General features: G+C 46.3%; 1 protein-coding gene across 1 annotated transcript in view; it reads right to left on the bottom strand.

Annotated features, from left to right (window-relative positions):
- LOC149437677 (interleukin-12 receptor subunit beta-2-like) overlaps window positions 1–18,061 on the bottom strand; it is an 80,358-nt gene that overhangs the window by 37,257 nt on the left and 25,040 nt on the right. Inside the window, exons 4-6 of the mRNA XM_089660738.1 lie at window positions 11,380–11,500; window positions 7,570–7,745; window positions 1,334–1,473 (exon numbers count right to left, since the gene is read on the bottom strand). Coding sequence (XP_089516864.1) covers window positions 1,334–1,473; window positions 7,570–7,745; window positions 11,380–11,500 — 437 coding nt within the window. The remainder of the gene's footprint in view (window positions 1–1,333; window positions 1,474–7,569; window positions 7,746–11,379; window positions 11,501–18,061) is intronic.

The raw sequence follows: 18,061 nt of genomic DNA, 5'->3' as shown, positions 1-18,061 counted from the left end.
TTGCTACACAAAAGAATTTTCGTGGCCAAGAATTTTCTTTTCTTTCTAGGTCACAGCTCACACTCATTTCTTTTCTAACTTACATTTCTTGCCCAATTCTTCCATCATTGATTCAAAATTTGTTTGTTTTTCAAAAAATTTCCAACATGCCCAACCACTCAAATTCGATGGTCGATCACTCAAAATCGTCTGTTTCTGTGACCCGCTAATGGTGCGAAATTCGAACGAAAATTCTTAGAAAAATTTTTCGAAAGAAAATTATTTCGGAATTCAATCCGTGTATAAAGATCACAGTTGGATCACTCACCACCAGGCGCGTTCTACCATTTTTTTCCTTCACGCAAAACCTGGAACTGACTGCGCTGGTGTACCAGGTCCATTTGAATACATGGAAAACGCTTTGCATGTATGTCTGATGATGAAAAAAGGCTCTGGATAGCATCTGGATATGGAACAGTTAAAAAATGCTTCTAAACGCAAACGCTTATACACGCGGTTAACCGCGTTTACAAGCATTTGGCGTTTGAAACGCTGGTACATTCTACTCCTGAACGTAAGTTTGGTGTGTTAAAAAAAACGACTGTAAACTCAACTGCCTGTAAACAACGATGTGTTCATGGACACAGGGGTGGACTGACCATTTGGAAACTCGGGCACTGCCCGAGGGCCCGGGGTCAGTAAGGGGCCCCATGAGATGCCCCTGGTACCTTTTTCATAGGCTTTTTTGAGTTTGGGCAAGGACACAGGGGCCCCATGATCCCCTATTGCCCGGGGGCCCCATGAGTTGTCAGTCCGCCCCTGTTAGTACCTTTGTAATTGCGTTGTCAAAGCCCTTAACATGTCAAGCTCTTCAGACAAGCATTTACAAGTCAACACTAGTCTCTGAACCAGGGGCAGACTGACCATTTGGAAACTCGGGCACTGCCCGAGAGCCCGGGATCAGTAGGGGGCCCCATGAGATGCCCCTGTTACCTTTTTCATAGGATTTTTTGAGTTTGGGCAAGGACACAGGGGCCCCATGATCCCCTATTGCCTGGGGGACCCCATGAGTTGTCAGTCCGCTCGTCAGTCTGCATGGACACATAGGAAAACATTAGGGAGGGTTCAGGGGCTGCTGAAAAAAATGCAGAAAAGTTCCTAAACGTGACTTTATCAGCTGCAGTGTACATGAGCCCTTTGTGTCAAATCAACTTTTCCTATAACTTGTATCTACGGTGAAAGTCTTGCCATAGTTTACAGTAAGGCTGTTGGTGGTGGAGACCTCTCTGAATACTTAAATTGATCACAAATTATGTTTTTTCTTTATCCTGGAAACTCCCTTAAACAAAATTACCTCTTGCCATCCTCCCTCATCGCTGGCCCGATATCTCAGCCTGGTGTGCTGTATATCCCCATCTGGGTGGATGGTCACAGAGCAGTCATCCGATGTCTGGTGACAGTTGATGGTTATGTTGGTTGGTGGATGTGGTTTCACTGAGGAAAAAAGAAAAACAACTCTAATGTGGTTAAGAGTCATGTACGGAAATTTGCTAGGTCAAGGGAAATTCTAATGTAAACACTGTATATAGGTTTAGTAGCCACACTCTGCAAATATTGTTCCAATTGTCTTTATTTCTAGCAAACAATAGCAGTGATTCAATTGTTTGTGTCTTGCCCAAGCTGTGATATGAGTATTGTGGCTTGAAAAAGTCCAGAAATGTTCAGAGCAGGGGCGGACTGACAACTCATGGGGCCCCCGGGCAATAGGGGATCATGGGGCCCCTGTGTCCTTGCCCAAACTCAAAAAAGCCTAGGAAAAAGGTACCAGGGGAATCTCATGGGGCCCCCTACTGACCCCGGGCCCTCGGGCAGTGCCTGAGTTTACAAATGGTCAGTCCGCCCCTGCGTACTAAGTGTCCATAGAGGTAGTCTAGGTACCCCTCAATTTCAGTTTGAGCGCTGCATACAAATCCTGAAATATATATGTAAACCCTGATAATATTTCCCTGTTTGCTCCATTTTGAAAAGTGTTTTGTTGTATTTGTTTTCTAAATGCTAAATATACCGGTTGATCCTGCCAGAAATCTCGCAAGCTGATAAATGTATCTATGCTTGCACTGTTATTAATTTGCATTGTTTCTCTGAGGAACACCTCTTCTCTATGTTATGGGGATGAGGAGAGGGGAAGGTGGTCTGTAGCTCCAACATACTACCTGTCCTAAGGTGGGCAGCGCACTAAGTGGTTAGCACTCCCGCCTGGCATCACTAGGGTCATTGATTCAAATCCCAACCACGGCATGTTCTCCCTGTGCCTGTGTGGGATTCCTCCAGATACTCTGGTTTCCTCCCACACTCCAAAGACATGCTGGTAGGTGAATTGGCTCCTGTCTAAATTGTCCCTTTTATATGAATGTAAGTTAGGGACCTTAGATTGTACGCCCCTTGAGGGTTAGGGACTGATGTGAATGTACAATATATATGTAAAGTGCTGCGTAACATGACAGCGCTATATAAGTACCTGAAATAAATAAGGTGACAATAAGGCTACTTTCACTCTGATCCTAGCAAATACGCATATGCGCTTTTACCACATTTTTGCCATGTTTTTACCGTGCCTTTTTAAAGGACATGTAAACCAAAACCGCACCTTTTTATGCGTTTTTGCCACATTTTCCATTAATTTTAATGGGGAGGTGCGTTTTTGGTGCATTTTTTTTACTGCACCAAAATGAACCAAGTGAGATTTTAAAAAAAACGCACCTGACCCGCAACAGATCAGTGTGAAGAGTTCCAAAGGAATACATGGTCACACATTTTTCTTCCGCTTTTTTAAACACAAAAGTGGAAGAAAAACAGATCAGTGAGAAAGCAGCCTAAGTGCCAGTTCACATATATGCAGATTGGATGTGGTTTGAACTGCATCCAATCCACATGACGTGAAATAACATTGCTTCCTGTTCACATACTGCATGTCACTGGCAATGCGGATTTAGTGAGGATTGAAAAAGAGTCCTCTACAATTTCTGAGCAGGGTGGATCGGTTCAGGTGTGGATTACAGGCTATTGACTTACTGTTTCTAAACCGCACATGTCGTCAGCTGTGCACAGGATAAAAGTACATTCAGAGGGGAGTGGGGGGAGGGAGCGCTAAGACGCATCTACCCTGTGTGCGTTTTGGGGATGGACCATCAGCAATGGGGGTTAGTAGAAGGTCCATGTAAAGGTGGTGTCCAAGTCCATCTGTAGTGGGGGGCTTATAGTAGTATGGACTTGTCCGAGGAGGCAGCCGGCTGTAAGAGCTTGTAGATACTCCTAATGCAGGTAGAGAAAAGAGACAGCAGCGCCACTCTAAGTGTAGATGGTTAAAATCAGGCAGATTTGATGGTAAAATTGCACTCACATAGGTAGGTAACAGGTAGGACTCCCGATTCCGGGTCACATGATCGCTGTGATAGCCTCTGATTGGTTATCATAGTGAACAGTCACTGTACAGCCCCCTTGGTTTTTTTTCTCTCTATGAATGGAGGAGAGAGATGCATTGTATCTCTCTAACTCCTGGCATAAAGGGGAAAAAAAAAGATAAATAAATAAATATTAAAAAATAAAAGTAAAGAAAAAATACCTAGATCAAGGTTTGATCTAATTCAGTGCCAGGGTTAGTGTTTGGGTCAAGGTCAGGGTCAAAGGTCAAGGTCAAAGGTCAGGATTTTTAAAAAAAAATTTGGTGTCAGTGTCTGTATGTTTTAGGTAAAAAAATACAAAAACAAATGCGCACTATTGATTCTGGGCTGTACTACGGGTACAAACAACAAATAACACACATATATGGTATCACTGCGATCGTCAAGAGCTGGAGAATTTATTTTGGGTTGTTCTTTGGTGGTAGGTTATGGTAGTAACAAGAAACACAGCTAAATTTAAAAAAAATATCTTTTTTTTACTATTTTGGGCCAGTTTTCCTTTGATAATAAAAAAAAGAAATCAGGAGATATCCATTACCATTTATCACCAAATGAAAGCCCAATTTGTCCTGAAAAAAAATGCGGTATAATTCACCTGGATGTACAAAGTAGTGTTGATGATATGTACGGTTTTACTAACACAGGTCAACGTTGCAAAATTGTGCTTAGGCATTTAGATTTGTTTTACCCTTAGGCGTGAAGGGGTTAAGGATAATGCAAGTGTACAATCCAAATGCACATGTTCCTGCGTTAAAAATGGCTGTGTGTATAAGTGGGTGCTGCAGCGACCGTCGGCTGGAACCGAACAGAATCAGCAAGGGAAAATGTCAACAGCACACCGAGGATCACCAATATGGGTCCAAAAGTTTTAATGAACAATCAGATAGTTACAGCAAGGCAACGTTTCAGAGTCTCGCAGGACCCCTTCATCAGGCATGGTCACATGCCTGATGAAGGGGTCCTGAGAGACTCCGAAACGTTGCCTTGTTGTAACTATGTGATCGTTCATTAAAACGTTTGGACCCATATTGGTGATCCTCGGTGTGCTGGTGACATTTTCCCTTGGGGTTAAGGATAATGCACTAGGCCAATGCGCACTCTGTTTTGTTTGTTATAGCTATTTCTTATCCGGCATACTGGAATAAAAATATAAAAAATTTTTATTGGCTTTGGAGAGTGCCACTAATAAACCTCCCATTATCTGAATATGGGAGGTTTGCCATTATTATTATTATTATTATTATTATACAGTATTTATAAAGCGCCAATAGTTCGCTCAGCGCTGTACATTACAAAGGGGGACAGAACATGTGACAGAACAATAACAATACAATGCAAAACATGAGGGGATCGAGGGCCCTGCTCTTTCAAGATTACAATCTAGGAGGGAGGGGATGGTGGCACAGGAGGAGATAGCTGTGGGGGATGGAGTGGTAGGAAGAGTGGAGGAGGTCGGCAAGTTAGCAGGGGGCAGGGTAGGCTTCCCTGAAGAGATGGGTTTTCAGGGTGCACCTAAAGGAGAGGAGAGTAGGTGATAATCTGATGGGTTGGGGCAGGGAGTTCCAGAGGATGGGTGACACCCTGGAGAAGTCCTGGAGGCGGGCATGGGAGGAGGAGACCAGGGAACTAGAGAGAAGGAGGTCTTGTGAGGAGCGGAGTGTGCGTGCTGGGCGGTACTTGGATATTAGGTCAGTGATGTAGTTCGGGGCAGTATGGTGGACAGCTTTGTACGTCAGCGTTAGGATTTTGAATTTGATCCGTTGCGCAATCGGAAGCCAGTGGAGGGATTGGCAGAGGGGGGTGGCGGAAACGGAGCGGTTGGAAAGGTGAATGAGTCTGGCAGCCGTATTCAGGATGGACTGAAGCGGGGATAGCCAGCGGCGAGGCAGGCCAGTGAGGAGGGAGTTGCAGTAGTCGAGTCGTGATATGATGAGGGAGTGGATGAGCTGTTTAGTGGTTTCTGGAGTTAGGAACGTGCGGATTTTGGCGATGTTGCGGAGGTGGAGTCTGCACGAGTTTGTTAAAGAGTGGACTAGGGGCTGGAAGGATAGGTTGGAGTCCAAAATGACACCAAGTACTCTGGCCTGCGGGGCGGGTTTGATGGTGGCGTTGTTGGACATGATGGAGAAGTCAATGGGGGGTGGTGTCCGGGCTGGAGGGAAGACAAGAAACTCGGTTTTGGAGAGGTTCAGTTTAAGGAAGTGGAGCGACATCCAGTCTGATATGTCGCTCAACAGGTGTGTGATTCGGGTGGAGACCGAGGGGGTGAGGTGGGGGGTTGAGAGATAGATTTGTGTGTCGTCGGCATAGAGGTGGTAGTTGAAGCCGTGAGAGTGTATGAGTTGGCCAAGGGAGGAGGTGTAGATGGAGAAGAGAAGGGGCCCGAGGACAGAGCCTTGAGGGACCCCAACAGAGAGGGGGAGTGAGAGGGAGGTGGTGGCATTATAGGTAACGCTGAAAGAGCGTTGTGACAGGTAGGATGAGAGCCAGGAGAGAGCAGAATCTCTGAGGCCGAGGGAGTGTAGTTTTTTGAGGAGGAGGGGGTGGTCGACTGTGTCAAAGGCCGCAGAGAGGTCAAGGAGTAGGAGCACTGAATAGTGGCCATTAGCTTTGGCGGTTAGCAGGTCGTTGGAGAGTTTGAGTAAGGCAGTTTCGGTGGAGTGTAGGGGACGGAAGCCGGACTGTAGGGGATCGAGGAGGTTGTTGTCGTTGAGGTGAGAGCATAGGCGGGCGTAGACTAGGCGCTCGAGGAGTTTAGATGTAAATGGGAGCAGGGAGATGGGTCTGAGGTTGTTCGGGTCATTGGGGTCCAGAAAGGGCTTTTTAAGTATGGGGGTGATGTGTGCATGACATGGAGGAAGAACCAGAAAACAAAAAGTTTCAACGACTGTCCACCATGATGGGGGAATCCGTTGAAGAGTCCAGGGCAGGCTCACTGCCAGAAATCTGTTTTTACATGGAAACCTACTTTGCTTAGCATGCATCAATGTTGTCTTCTTCTCCAGCCCCTCCCCCAAGATAGTCAACCTTGTATAGAAAGAAGTCCTTCACATATGGTCAAACTTTAGAGCTTCCAAGGGGCAACCCCTATTCATGCCCTTACATATTCACTGCCAGTCCAATTTCTGGATCACGTGGAGGACTTTGAAACAAGGCTAATGGAACTCCCCTTTAAATTACATTTTACCAAAATACACAGGGCTGGCCAGAAAACAGGAAATGTGTGCAGGTCTCTAGCATTGACTCTTCCTGCCTCTGACCACAAAAGGTCCATACAGAGAAATGAAAGTTAGCAGAGTATACAAGCCAGTCAGCAAGACCTCCCATATGCAGGGTCCTAATTACACGTTATTTATTTCCTCCCCTTTTATTATTTATTTCAGGTACTTATATAGCGCCGTCAATTTACGCAGCACTTTACGTATATATTGTACATTCACATCAGTCCCTAACCCTCAAGGGGTGTACAATCTAAGGTCTCTAACTCACATTCATACACATACTAGTGCCAATTTAGACAGGAGCCAATTAACCTTCCAGCATGTTTTTGGAGTGTGGGAGGAAACCGGAGTACCCGGAGGAAACCCACACAGTCACAGGGAGAACATGCAAACTCCAGGCAGGTGGTGCCATGGCTGGGATTTGAACCAATGACCCTAGTACTGCCAGGTGGAAGTGCTAACCATTTAGCCACTGTCCTGCCCCACTCATACTAGACAGGATCTCCTCTTCATTTTCTGTCTCTGCACTCATTGATCATTTTACAGTGAAAATAATACGGGATGGGCTGCCCAAGGTTACATGGTATGGGTCAGAAGTTTCATTTGGACAATCCACCTATAAAAGCCATGCAATGTAAGATGCTCTGGCTATGTATTACCTGAGCTGCAGAGAGTCTTATAATCCCTCTCTTCCTACCCCTTGCTCTGCTGCTGAATTTATTTACAAATGTTCAGTGAAGAAATAATAATCATAACAATAATCACATTATGTATTTGGTATATTAATGTAATAAAAAAAAAACATCATAAACCCCTAAATGGTCATCAGATGCACAATGTACCCCACCTCAACAAAAAACGTGAAATCTAAGTGGCCACATGACATCATTCCATCAGTTGTCACCCACCTATATCATAGAAAGTGAAGTTGTAGAACTGTGAAGTGTTGTTTCCCAGGGAGTTAGAGGTCACCACCAAAGCTGTGTACTCGCCTCCAGGATTGGCTCTCACAGGCAGGGTCAGCAAATTGGTTCCAGTCTGGCAGCTCTCCAAAACGCTTTCCGTAATCTTGTTCTGTCTCATCCTGGAATATATAAGTAGTGTACATTGGTAGGAAGAATAACTCGTGTGGCGCCCCACAGGGGTGGCATGAGAAAAGGGTCACCTTGGAGAAAATGTAGCCTTGGAGCATTGACTTGTGGATTGGATCAGAGGCTTCCCTAGGGGTTGGTGTCACCCGGTGCAGTAACATGTGGTGTCACCCCTCCAGAGAAGAAGGAGCGGTACCTTTAGATTGTAAGCTCCACGAGCAGGGCCCTCCTATTCCTTCTGTACTGAAATGTATTGTAATTGTACTGTCTCCCTTATATTGTAAAGCGCTGTGCAAACTGTTGGCGCTATATAAATCCTGTATAATAATAATAATAATACCGGTGTAGCGGTAAAATGAGTATCCCTTGAAGATATGTATCCCCTGAACCAACCGCGCATGTGCCGGTTTCAGGCCGAAGAAGCCAATCTCCGACTTTAGCACAGAACCGGCGATCGGCTTCTTCAGCCTGAAACCGGCACATGCGCAGTTGCTTCAGGGGATACTCACTTTACCGCTACACCAGGGCGGAGGCAGCTGTCACTGTGTCGGCATCCTGCTCCTGCACCCTCTGTAATGATGTCACCTGTTGCGGCCTGCACCCCCCGAACCCCCTTAGGGATGCCACTGGATTGGATGGTTTGGCAGACCCAACCAGGACAGAGGCTTTTGGAGGGGACTACAGGCTAACCTCTTGCCTAATGACTATGGGCCCTGGTATTTGAGGGGACTCTATTCTTTGGGAGGTGTGGTCCATCATTGGTGGAATGTATTAATTCCCACAGAATAGGGTCAGGATAATATATGGGATACCATGGGGTTTATTTACTAAAGCTGGAGAGTCCAAAATCAGACTCCCTTCTGCATAGAAACCAATCAGCTTCCAGGTTTCATTGCCAAAGCTTCATTGAACAAGCTGAGGTTAGAAGCTGATTGGTTTCTATGCAGAAGGGAGTCTGATTTTGGACTCTCCAGCTTTAGTAAATAAACCCCCATATGTCTATTATATCCGAACTCTAGGCAGATATAAAAGACACAAATGAGTGCAACTCTGTAATCATTAAAACATTAAATGTATTTTTAAAATACAAGCAGTGTAAGTACCTGAACTTGACCTATACTCAGCCTCTGACAAACCCTGTACAAGGAGCCAATCTGTTTAATGTGCTGGTAAGGAACATGCTGAATGGAGGAGAGAGCAGAGTAACAGAGAGATGAGATAATCACTATACTGCTACTCCCCTTACTGGAAAGGGAATGTCCAAAACAGGGGCGGACTAACAACTCATGGGGCCCCCGGGCAATAGGGGATCATTGGGCCCCTGTGTCCTCGCCCCCACTCAAACTACACCCAAGGTACCAGGGGCATCTCATGGGGCACCCTACTGACCCTGGGCCCTCGGGCAGTGCCCGAGTTCCCGAATGGTCAGTCCGCCCCTGGTCCAGAATGAGCTGGGTTTACAGAAAGTGGGTTGAATGATGCTGGCCATCAGACTGAGGACATCTAGCGGCAGTAAAAAGCACTGCAGGGGAAATTTCTGGATTGAAGGTGACTATTGACACAAAAGCTGGTTTTTTTACTTTCACTTTTAATGTGATATTTATTTTTATCTTATTTTTGGCTGCTTTCACCACTTGCTGACCGCACTATAGCGAAAAGACAGCTACAATGCGGTCGTCCAGTTCTGGGAGGGTGTCCATGGATGTCCTCCCAGGACCCTGCCACCTGCAAGCCCCTTGGGGCACACACTTTTTTCCATATTTTCGGTCTTTTTTCATTTGTTTAGCAGAAAAAAAAGGGTTATTAAATATCACCAAAAGAAAGCTCTACCTGACTCAAATAAATTATAAAAATGTCATATGGGTACAGTGTTGCATGACCACGTAATTGTCATTCAAAGTGCAACAGTGCTGAAAGCTGAAAATTGGCCTGGGCAGGAAGGGGGTAAAAGTGCCCGGTATGGAAGTGGTTAAAGTGTATCTAAAGGCAAAACCTTTTTATTTCAGTCTGGATAGAGTAGGTAGAACAAGAAACCCTGCAGAATTTTGCAACGTTTCTGTCTCTGCTGAGGAGATCCACCCTCTCTATTTGTCCCATGGAAAAACAGGAAGAACAGGAAGTGCAGGGAATTCTCTCTAAATCAATCAATTAGAAAAAAATGTTTTGGCTTTAGATACACCTAAAAATAATAAAAATAATAAAATTAAATAATATAAATAAATAATAAAATTATTAAAAGAAATAAAAGAAAGAATAAAGCAGCATGACAGTTAAGAAACAGAAGGCACTCTTGTCTCAGATTACACAATTGGCCCTATGGTGTGTTTGCCCCATGACTAGGGTAGGCACGTTAATTTGGCCATGCATGGTTCCGTTTCTTTTCATTCAGCTAGCGGGCTAAATGATAAAACTGAACCAATTCCCCCATCCACAAATTTGAGGTGGATGGGGGAATCTGCCAATCGACTTCTGTTCAACCACCATAAATGCCTCTTGATCAGCAGCTGCAGCCAATGGCCGTAGCGCTGATCGGTGTATTCTGACAACGGGGGGAATCTACTCGCTATCAGAATACAATGGTGTAGCGGGGAGACTCCCCCCACTGTCAGAATACACTGATCAGCGCTGTGGCCATTGGCTGCAGCTGCTGATCAAGAGGCATTTATGGCGGTTGATCAACTTCTGTCCAACTGAAGTGGATGCACATGGATTAAAATATGGTTGGCCCCTGCTAAACCAGCTGAATTCTGATCCATCTATGGCCAGCTTACAGTGGTTGTAAACCTCAGACATGAAATATCAACAAAGCATATCCCTCTATAATTTGTGCTTGTCTCAATTAAGAGCATAAAGTGTCATTTCTGTCTTCTGCTTCTTTCCTCTGCTATCAGCATAAAACACTTTTGACAAGTTTTCCTGACACCAAGAGAAAAATGGTGACAGGGGAGGGACCTCCAGCAGATTGACAGTCTCAGCTCAGTTCTTGTGTGCTGTGTGAAGAGGGGTGTGCCTCTTCCCTCCAATCAGGTCTCAGAGCTCTCTTCACTGAGCTCTTCAGTGTGTAATTTCAGTTCTCCACCCCCTTATGTATGTAGACAAGAGAAGACTGAAGATAAACAGGAACAACGTATTTAGGAGCATTTTTTTCATCTCTGTGTATCACCTGAGGCCAGTCACTTCATTGGGTATATGTAAGGGTTTGCAATCTCTTTAATCGTAGGTTCACACCTAAGCGTTTTTTTGCAGAAACGCAGTACAGTCCATTTAACATGATTTCCTATGGGACAGGTTCACATCTTTGCATTTTTCACACGCTGCATTTTTTGGAAAGGGTCAGGGACTTTTTTGAATGCAAAACGTTGCGTTTTTGGTTCTATAGATTTCAATGGGAACGCTGCATGTATTCCGTTATTGATGTGCTTTTGCTTCATTTTTTATGCATTTTGCATTTAAAATCTGCTTAGCAACAAGAATTTTTTTTTAAAAAAATGCAAAACGCAATGCAGAAATGCCTCAAACGCAACCTGCATAGGTGTGAACCTAGGGTATGGCATTCAGTGAAATCTCAGTGAGGCTATAAATACTTTGTCTATAGGATATAAATGAATACGTAAACAGATACTCAACTGCAACTGCAAGGTACAAATGTTTGGGATCCCACTATATCTCTTCAGCTCCCACAAGCAGGAAACATTTCCAGATTCTCCTTGCTGTTCACAAGAGACGATTCTTGGTTGATCTGGGGGGACTGAAAAGCAGGGCTTAGATTGTACATTATGTCGGGGCAAAATACATTTTTAAAAACATTTAGTCCATCTCTCCAATACACACACATTTCTCCATGTTTGGCCTCTTTGGCTTTTTTTTTCATTTTTCACAAACTCGATAAAATCTTTATTTTGTTTGCTAGAAAATTACTTAAAACCCTTGAACAATTATATTTTTTTCTGAAAGCAGAGAATTTTTTTTATGTTGCACAATATTTGCATAACTATTTATCAAACACATATTTTCAATACAAAATGCACTAAAATTAATTTTGGTGCAAAAAAAAAATTTTTTTGTTGGTAAAAAATGAAAGATGATGTTGCGTTGAGTAAATTGACACCAAACATCTCAAGACATGAAATTGTGAAAAACTATGGTGCCTAAAATTTTTCATAGGTGACACTTTAACCACTTCAAGTCCGGACACTTTTACCCCCTTCCTGTCCAGGCCAATTTTCAGCTTTCAGCCCTATCACACTTTGAATGACAATTGCGCTGTCATGCAACACTGTACCCATATGAATTTTTTAGCATTATTTTAAGACAGATAAAACTTTATTTTGGTGGAATTTATTCACCACTGGGATTTTTATTTATTTTGCTATATAAATAAAAAAGTCTAAACATTTTGAAAAAAAGAGTAAAAAAATTTTGCAAATAATTAATCTTTCTTCATAAATCTTGGCCAAAATCTATTCAGTTATCTTTTTAGTAAAAAAAAATAACCCAAATTGGTTTAGAACCAAAAATTATAATTTTTCAAGAAAATGTTTTTACATTTTTATTTTATATTATTATTTATGGGGTTTTATTTTGATTTTTTAACATACTGTCACCCTAGCAGTACAGTGTCCCCATAGTGACACTGTACTACTTGTGGGGGGTTATGAAGATTTTTTTTTACACTGATTGCTTTTACACCCGTAAAGGCTGTAAAAGCAATCATTTCTCCTCTCTGGCTGCATTCTTGTAGCCATTGAGAAATACTGTGAGAGCTGTGATTGGTCACAGCTTCTCACATGGTACAAGGCTGTTGTGGATAACCTGTGGTACCATGTGACCTCTATGATCCTTCACAGATTTCACACATAGTAAGCAATGATGTCAGAAGTGACATCTTGCTTATTATTATTCATGTGATCACTGATTGGCCAATCACACAGAGGTCCTGTACAGCGATCACGGTGCCGTGCTTTCCCAGGGAGTGCGCACAGTCCAAAATGGCGGGTGCCGTTTTTGAACAGCAACCCGCTCCTCCACTGCTCCCGTCCAGCCGTTTATATACATGGGCCGGACAGGAAGTGGTTAAAAGTTGCCAGTTTAGTTAACCATTTAACCATGAATTATGGCCCGGGAATTATTGCTCTCAGTCCAAATTTCACAGCGATACCTCACAAGTGTGGCGCAATCATTGTTACATACTTCAACATTTGCTTTTGTGTAGCACCATCCTAGTTAGCTAGTGGGAGATAGCTGATTAATTTTTATACAGAAAGGATGTGTAGCGGTCTGGGCAATAGTCAGCTGGGTCAATTTGGGTCAGGACTGAGAGGCTCTACAATTCACAATTCTACAATACCTCCCCCTGCTCTGGAATCGTGGAGAAGATTCTAGAAGTAGAGGGTGGGGAGGGACTGGTATGCATACTCACAGGACTCTGGCCAATGCCCAAGCAGGGGGCTTGTCATGGGACCAGAGCAGCCCTTAAGTATGACTGAGTCTGCTCAGAAGCAGGAGAATTCGGGTGGAAGACATAAGGAAAGCTGAGATGTAGGAGCCTGGGAGGGGGCCCAGTGGAAATGGGCCTACCTACAGGCAGAAAGCTGGAAAGGAGGATCACTCGGCCTCACTGGCCCCCAGAGAGAGGACCACCTGTAGAGTCGGGAAAGCAGTCAGCCCAGTGGAAGGCCTGAAGGCAGCTACCTACCTAAATCAGTTCACAGGACATAGACTGAGTGAGTATTCCTACACCCCCTGGGCCAGCTAAGGGAAAAAAGAGCTCTCTGGTGGGAAACCTGATTTGCTCCTTACCTGGGACTGTTTCATCTTAACTCCTCCCGGCCCTTTAAGGTTTTCAGAACATGGGAGGCGGGGCAGGGTTTTCGGGTCATGTGACCACCGTGATTTGCTGGTCACATGATCGGGAAAGGTCCCGATCACAAGAGGAGATTGGGACCGTTCCGTGAGTACCAAACGTGTGCTGGGAGCGCGCAGGGCCTGCACTCTCAGTACATATGTTTTTCTTAATTGCACGCAAATGTGCGGCCGCTCGGCGTCAAGTCCCAGACGCCGGGAGGCCACACATTTGGCGCCAAGAGGTTAAAGTGGCAGGCACTGGATTCCCTTGCCCAGGGATTCCCTCAAGCAAATGGATAAGGAGAGGATTTTCTGAGTTCAGAGGTCCAATAAGTATCTCAAGATGGCTGCTGATATGTATGTGGGCCATCACCACAGGAAACACTTCTCTGTACATACACTGAGGTGAGCCATACATGTAGACAACACTTGGTGCCTGTCCTGTCTGCAGAGGCCTTGTGTGGTTGTTTACCTCAGTTGACCTCAAGTATAAAAATGGCTGAAGAAATCACATTCTAGGTGATAGGTTGTAGACAACACTTGGTGCCTTTCCTGTCTGCAGAGGCCCTGTGTGGTTGTTTACCACAGTAAGCCTCAAGTATAAAAATGGCTGAAGAAATCACATTATAGGTGATAGGGTGGTCGGCCAATCGGTATTTTCCTGGCCTCTGAGGTAAAAGTAAGGCCTGCTGCCAATAGTATCAATAAGAACGCGATAACCAGGCTGGAAATATGGAAAGGTAAAAAACATATTGGTTTCCGGGGGACAATTAGGGAAATTCTTACATTCAAGCCTTTCAAAGTCGCAGCCCATTGATTTCAATGGCACCCGTTCCAACTTGTGCGTCTTAAAGTTGCAGCGACTTTAAAAAGGTTCCTGCACTATTTTGTTGCGACATTCTTGGGATGTGAGTGCCAGAGAGGGTGAAAGTGACATGGAAGTTGAAGTCACACTAGTGTGAATCGAGCATTTTAATCTCTTTCCTAATAATAACACTGACCATACATCCCATCGACATGGCTCTCATACTGGCAAGGTGAGTATCAGGGGTTTGGGGGGAGCTTTACAGAAACACTGCCATTTTAGGCCTCATTCACATAGGTTGTACTAAAGCGTATGTTTACCTGCATGGGAATGCACAGGTTTTCCATGCATCACCGTGCACGCAGTCCTATTCATGTCTACTGGGATGCGGCAGCTACACAGACACAGCTGCTGCTCCCTATTTGACATCCATGTGGGTTCAGGTGCACGGCCACAAATGCAGACAGCAGGTGCGTACCTACAGGGGTCACAAGGGTCACAACTGTAACCCGGCCCCATGCTGCAGGGGCCCGTGCATGCCTGGATAGAGGGAGCGATGGGGGCAACTGCATAGAGAGGAATTGATTTCTACATTTTCCTCCTGTAGCTGCTGAATGCCTGCTTCTCCTGCTCTCCCTCCCGCAGGCATTCAGTGACTGCAGGAGGAAAATTTAGAAATCAATTCCTCTAAATTCCTCATCTCCCTATAAATTTAGATCAGCTCATGGGGGAGATCTCTGATGGGGGGCACAGTCTCTGATGGGGGTGCGGCTTCAGATTGAGTGCGGCTTAGAACGAGTGCATAGAAGAAGCAGTTAAACGCAGCAGTTGAACTAAAGCAGGAGAACTCAAGCAGCAGGAAGACACAACAACAGCCAGAAGCTCTACTGCATGCTGGAAGACTGCAAGCAAACACCCTGGGAAACCTCTTACATGCCTGAGACCCACTCTGTGTGCCTTTTATATAATACACCCCTCTTCTCCTTATCATATTACTATCCTTTGTTCCCAAATCTCATTTCTTTACCCCTCTGCTCCACCCCACAACCTGTACATCTCCCCCTCACTGCTATCATCTCCCTACTATTGCTCTCTTCACCTCCCCAAAATGTCTCTTCCACTCCTCCTTCTCATTTTCCTCTCCTCCATTCCCAAAATCCTTTCACTATATCCCTCTGCCCCTCCCAAACATTTGTATATCGTGTCCTCACTGCTTCCCTCACCCCTCTATGGCACCCACCACCTCCTCCTATTACTCCACTCTCCCACTGACCCCAACACCTCCACTAGGAGTTTCTCACGCTCCTGCACATCCCGCTCCCATGCCACCTTTCTCACCCTTCTCCTCCTCCTAGCCGCGGGGGACATCTCCCCGAATCCTGGCCCTCCACCTCCCTCACCCACTCAACACCCTCCCACCTCCACGTCCTACTGCAACCCCCACAACTTAGTATCTGTCCCCCTGCTCCCTAAAATCTCCCCCCCATTTTCATGTGCACTCCTGAACGCCCGTTCGGTGTGCAACAAGCTTACCGCCATCCACGACCTCTTTGTTTCCCGCTCCCTCAACCTCCTGGCGATCACGGAAACCTGGATCCAGCCCACTGACTCTACCTGCTGCACTCTCCTACGGAGGTCTCACCTGGACCCACTCACCCAGGCCTAACGGTCGTAAAGGTGGTGGGGTTGGTCTGCTCCTGTCACCGCAGAGCACCTTCCGAGTCCTCCCAAACCCCCCCTCCCTATCCTTCTCCTCCTTCGAGGCCCACTGCGTCCGACTATTCTCCCCAACCCCCCTGAAGATTGCTGTGATATACCGGCCTCCTGGATCCATACCCCGCTTCCTGGATGACTTCTCCTCCTGGCTACCCTTCTTCCTCTCCTCTGAGCTACCCACCATAATTCTTGGGGATTTCAACATCCCTGTCAACCTCGACAACCCGGACACAGCCCGTCTCCTCCACCTAACCTCCTCCTTTGCACTTGCACAGTGCATACAATCCACCACCCACTCCGACGGAAATATCCTGGACCTTGTCTTCTCCAACCACTGCGCTCCCCACAACCTCACTAACACCCCCTTCCCTCTCTCTGACCACAACCTGATCACCTTCTCTATCTCCTCGTCCTCCAACGCCTACCCCTCCAAATGTCACACTACTACCAGCCGTAACCTCCGCAACCTTAACCCTGCCTCCCTCCACTCTGCAGCTGATCAACTCCATGACCGCATCCTCCCCCTGTCCTGCCCCGACTTGGCTTTGACCGCCTAAAACAATGCGCTCTCAACAGCCCTTGACTCACTAGCGCCTTTAACCACACGCAACATCAGACCCCGACCGCTCCAGCCCTGGCAGACTGATCACACCAAAACCCTCAAACGACAAAGTCGTGCCCTGGAGCGACTATGGCGCAAAACACAATCCCAACAAGCCTTCACCCGCTATAAATCTGCCTTCCGCACCTACACCTCCTCCCTCCATGCTGCCAAACAGGCCTACTTCTTGACCCTCATCAAGGCCCTCTCCTCCAATCCTCGCCGACTCTTCTCTGCCTTCAACTCTCTACTCTCTCCACCCCCACCTCCACCCAGCACCTCACACACTGCCCTTGAGATTGCCAATCACTTCAAAAACAAAATTGACACAATTCGCAAGGACATTGCCGCAACTCACACGCCCTCTCAACCCGTCCCCTCTCACTCAGCTACCCCCTTATCCCCCCTCCCCCTCGACATAACCCGCAGGGACTTCGTCGCTGCTCATACTCTCTCCAACCCCCTTCACCCTCACTCAGCTACCCCCTCATCACCCCTCTCCCACAGCCCCACCACTGCTCTGACCTCCCCTTCCACCCCACCCTACATTCTTCATACTGAAGCTCCCCCCACACTCCGCACCTTTGACCTTACTACCATCGAGGAAGTCTCCAAGATCCTCTCTGATGCCCACCTCACCACCTGCCCCCTCGACCCTATCCCCTCACAACTCCTACGACCTTCCTCCTCCTCCATCCTACGCTCCCTCACCCACATCTTCAATCTCTCCCTCTCCTCAGGCACTTTCCCCTCCCCTCTGAAACATGCACACATCACCCCCATACTTAAAAAGCCCTCCCTGGACGCCAATGACCCGAACAACCTCAGACCCATCTCCCTGCTCCCATTTACATCTAAACTCCTCGAGCGCCTAGTCTACACCCGCCTATGCTCTCACCTCAACAACAACAACCTCCTCGATCCCCTACAGTCCGGCTTCCGTCCCCTACACTCCACCGAAACTGCCTTACTCAAACTCTCCAACGACCTTCTAACCGCCAAAGCTAATGGCCACTATTCAGTGCTCCTACTCCTTGACCTCTCTGCGGCCTTCGACACAGTCGACCGCCCCCTCCTCCTCAAAAAACTACACTCCCTCAGCCTCAGAGATTCTGCTCTCTCCTGGCTCTCATCCTACCTGTCACAACGCTCCTTCAGCGTTACCTATAATGCTACCACCTCCCCCTCACTCCCCCTCTCTGTTGGGGTCCCTCAAGGCTCTGTCCTCGGGCCCCTTCTCTTCTCCATCTATACCTCCTCCCTTGGCCAACTCATACACTCTCACGGCTTCAACTACCACCTCTATGCCGACGACACACAAATCTATCTCTCAACCCCCCACC

This window comes from Staurois parvus, unplaced genomic scaffold, assembly GCF_062004578.1.
Source record: "Staurois parvus isolate SC_StPar_1 unplaced genomic scaffold, SC_StPar_1.0 ptg001270l, whole genome shotgun sequence".
NCBI lineage: Eukaryota > Metazoa > Chordata > Amphibia > Anura > Ranidae > Staurois > Staurois parvus.
Note: the sequence above shows the minus strand (reverse complement) of the source record. Positions and strands in the feature narration are given on the sequence as shown.